Here is a 3,864-nt window from a genome sequence, read left to right as displayed (position 1 = left end):
CTAAGAGGGAGAAGTGGTGGGAGGCGGCCGGTGCTGGAGAAGGAGGGCGTTGTCAGCGTCGGGATGGGCTGCAGAGTCTCTGGGGAAGGGAGAAGGTGTCAGCTGCATACTGTGAGGCGGAGGAGGTGTGGAGGGGGCCGGCGCCGCCGGGCTGTTTGGTGGGGGCTCAACAGGGGAAAAGGGAAGCTGCATGGGTCGATGGACTTTGCTAATATGCTGAATTTAACTGCTGATGTTATGTTGAATTTAGCTGATGTTAATTAAATTTTGATTTTGGTTGCGATGTATATTGCTTGTTGGTTACTGCTGAGTGACTCCTTTGTGAGAACATGAGAGAGAGAAAATATGCATCGCTACTGATTGTTTGTACTACTGAATGGCTAAATGATTGCTGCAGCTTTTTTTTTTTTTGAAATACACGATCATTATATTAAGCTAGCAGCAAGCCGTCTCATTATAAATCTTTCAGTCTCCTTAAATACCTTAAATACCTTGGTAAGGAAAATAGTGCATCTGAAACTTGCTGCTGCGTCTGAAAGCAAAACCTAGCTATATCATCACCAATCTTGTTGGCTTCTCTTGGACAAAACTGATAGGTGACATTCCCTATGAAAGATGCAAAATCCATTATCAGCAAGGGTGGCCAAAGATTCACTCCATCTGTCGCCCCGTTGCATGCTTCAACAATTTCAAGTGAAGAAAAACATTTTATAGGATCGAATGATAATGCTTGTCCATGCTGCTAGCTGCCTGGGATGTAGTCTGCCGGACTAGAAGTGTGGCATGATGACCTAAGATAATAGGTCTTGGGCCTCCTCCTTTTGCGGCTCGCCATGTTTGAGCCTTGTGTAGACGGTCCTGACAAAAAGCCCTCGGCACATCGCCTGCGCCTGGCTGTTGGCATTTTGGCAGTTAATTTCAATAATTGACTATCAATTTTAGTGATTGCTTACCTCGTATTTCATTACAACCTAATTAAATGAGTGCATATCTTGCAAAACACGGGAAACGAATAAACTTTGTGCTGGATTCCTATCAAGTATTAACTTATATCTGATTGGATATCTTGGAAATAATTGGATACAAATCAGTTCGGAAACATAATTGGAAACAAATAATTTTTCGATCTGGACTCTTAATCCCGTACAAGTACAGGATCTTTAAAATAATCAAAAATAACTGCTGGCTGGCATCGCTACGATTATAAATAGTAGCCAATTGTGAAACCATTTCTCAAGATTGCAAGCAAAACACAAGGCCAACCATCATGAAAGTTCTACTCCTTCTCCCCCTCATCCAGCTCCTAGTCATCTCCATCCAATGTATTTCCATGGATCCCACCCAACTTGTATACGACGCTGACGGTAAGGAGCTAAGGAGTGATTTCGGCTACTACATCTTCCCGGCGAATCCTAGCAACGGAGGTGGGCTCACATACGTCCCCAGTGGCTTACGATGCCTGAACTTCGTGGCCCAAGAGAGCGGTAAGACTCTCCTCGGCATCCCGGTATCCATCAAACCACGCAACGCTTCCGCCGATCCTTCCATCCGCCAATCCAGCGACGTGTTCATCGAGTTCATCGAATTCAATACTTTCTGCGCCAAAAGGAACGACTGGCACATCACCAGTAGGCAGCCCCGGCCATCGTCGGGGCAGCATCAGTATCTCGCTGCTGGAAACGAAGACGGCATCAAGTCCTTTGGTTTGTTCCGGATCGAGAAGCACGGTGCAAACACGGCGGGATACAAGCTAGTAGCATGCGTTGATAAAACGCCGTGCCGAGATTTAGGCTTGTTTGCTTACAAGGATAAGACATGGCTCACTATCAGCGACAATCCTTTCATGGTCGTGTTTAAGAACGCATATTAGTTATTTTGGAGTACTTGGTTAGATACATGCTTGTGCGGACTCGTCGCAATTGTATTCATGATCATATGCCATGATTGTCACGCACCAATTTCAATAATAATCTAATACAATTTTTGAAGTGCATCTCATGCTGATTTTTTGTCTTTAAAGTACAGTAGCGGCTCTTCTCTCTATTCTCTTTTTTTTTTCCCGAACCATACATGAGGACTATGCGCTATCACCACTACTAATAAAAGACCGAGAGGGTCTGATCCAAGCAATCCTGGCCGTCAAACCAACAGATCCAACGCGCCACAATCTTTCCATGTTTGATGGAGCGGAACACCCACAGACGCGCTAATCCCTCGCTAAAGTAATCAAATCAACCGCCATCCATGTCCTGCTCCGCAGGTTCCGTCACAATCGTAACTACTCCCGTCCTCACATCTTCCTCCCGTCGCAATGCTCCGCCCAATCCCGTCGGCCGTCGCAGCGCCGTGTCTTGTCCTCCTTCTCACGCCTCCCACAACCCAGCCCGCCCTCCCGACGGGCGACGCCACATGGCCGTACCGCACCGATAGGCGAGGAGCTCATCAACGTCCTGCTCCCCGAGGCAAGGAGCTCATCCACGTCATGCTCCTCAAGGAGAGATGCTTACCACCGCTGTCTCCCTCGCCTCCACGGTTGCCATGGCCCATGGGCGCCCATCATCACCATCAGAGAGAACCGCCCATGCCCAGGTCATCGTCTGAATCGTATGTTTTCCAAACCTTTTAATTTTTGGTAGCTACCGCATCAAACAGACAGTATCCCATATCTTATCTTTTCTGCAACTTCATAGTTTTGGGTGGCTAGATGCAGATTTGAAATCACCAATTCTGAATCCTGCTCTGAACGAGAATAAATTGATTTATCTTTAGAAGCTTGCTGATGAAATTGAGTAGAGATTGTCTCATGTGGGGTCCTTGCACGGTATGTGTTTGATGATTTTTCTGAAATGCAGACGTTGTATGCTGCTATTTCTTCCAACCTGTTTGTGGGATTTTGATGTGAGTTATCTGCTGCAGAGGATTGCATCGAAATGATCTGTTTGACGAGCGAGCTGTTTGTGGCATTTTCATAAGAGTTATCTGCTGCAGAGGATTGCATCGAAATGGTCTGTTTGACGAGCGAGCAGGCAGAGCATGGGAGTGATTGATACCCCAAATTCTCACCAAATACCAGGGTTAGCTATTCCAGTTTTAGCGTCGCCTAATATGATGTGTCCAAATACCTACAAATCAACAAATAGTATTCATGATTTGTACATTTTTTGTATATAACGACCGCTTTGTAATTATTGCTTAACGTTTCCGTAGTACATTGTACTGAAGGCATGAGATCTCGATACCACTTCTAATCATTTCTAATGTAATTTATTGAAAACATATATGACACCGCAAGCCAAATATTTACTCTTCTTTTGTTATATACATTATAAGCGTCATATTTCGGAACCGTGTTTCACATGGAACAACTGATAAGTTATGAAAATATAAATAATTGTGAGGAGGAATCGGGTCCAGTTTTCTTGTGCATATAGAATTTATAATGAACATCTCGAGGACCTTGGCATGTGTATTGTAGCTGTATTTGTCACCTAGCTGGAAAATCTGCCTCCTTTTCTATAGGGTCATGTTTGTTCTTAAACCATGCGATGGAGCTTAATAAAACTGCAATAAGGACTCTTATTATGTTCAGGAAGAGGTATTAAATCGAGACACCAGCGAATTTCTCTAGATGGGTTCAGATCTACTGCAAGGTTAAATTTATTTGTAATAAATGAGATGCTACTATTACTTGCAACATGAAAATGATCGATTTGTTTCAAAACATTCATGCCTTTTATTGTAGGGTGACATTGGCAAGTTTTAGTTATCAAGCAAGCAAATATTACTTGCTATGAGTACTGAAACTGTGAACGTGCTCTTACATATCTCTCTTACTACCTGTAGTATTGTCAAATTTTTTAGGCC

At 44.0% G+C, this 3,864-nt stretch overlaps 1 protein-coding gene and 1 long non-coding RNA gene across 2 annotated transcripts; both read left to right on the top strand.

The window, feature by feature from the left end:
• The first annotated feature begins 1,330 nt into the window (after positions 1-1,330).
• LOC127328642 (endogenous alpha-amylase/subtilisin inhibitor-like) lies at positions 1,331-1,870 on the top strand. Its single transcript, XM_051355228.1, has one exon. It carries the CDS (start codon positions 1,331-1,333, stop codon positions 1,868-1,870), a length of 540 nt encoding a protein of 179 aa, XP_051211188.1.
• Positions 1,871-2,712: 842 nt separating this feature from the next.
• LOC139835169 (uncharacterized) lies at positions 2,713-3,303 on the top strand. The gene is made up of 2 exons (XR_011750902.1): positions 2,713-2,821; positions 2,917-3,303. It is a non-coding gene; the product is annotated as an uncharacterized lncRNA (long non-coding RNA).
• Positions 3,304-3,864: the final 561 nt, after the last annotated feature.

The sequence above is a fragment of the Lolium perenne genome, chromosome 2 (genome assembly GCF_019359855.2).
Source record: "Lolium perenne isolate Kyuss_39 chromosome 2, Kyuss_2.0, whole genome shotgun sequence".
NCBI classification, from domain to species: Eukaryota; Viridiplantae; Streptophyta; class Magnoliopsida; order Poales; family Poaceae; genus Lolium; species Lolium perenne.
The sequence above is the reverse complement of the archived record's forward strand: the minus strand, read 5'-3'. Positions and strand labels throughout refer to the sequence as shown.

Excerpts from the sequence above, each read along its gene's own strand:
- LOC127328642 (XM_051355228.1), top strand. The coding sequence starts at position 1,331 with ATGGATCCCACCCAACTTGTATACGACGCTGACGGTAAGGAGCTAAGG.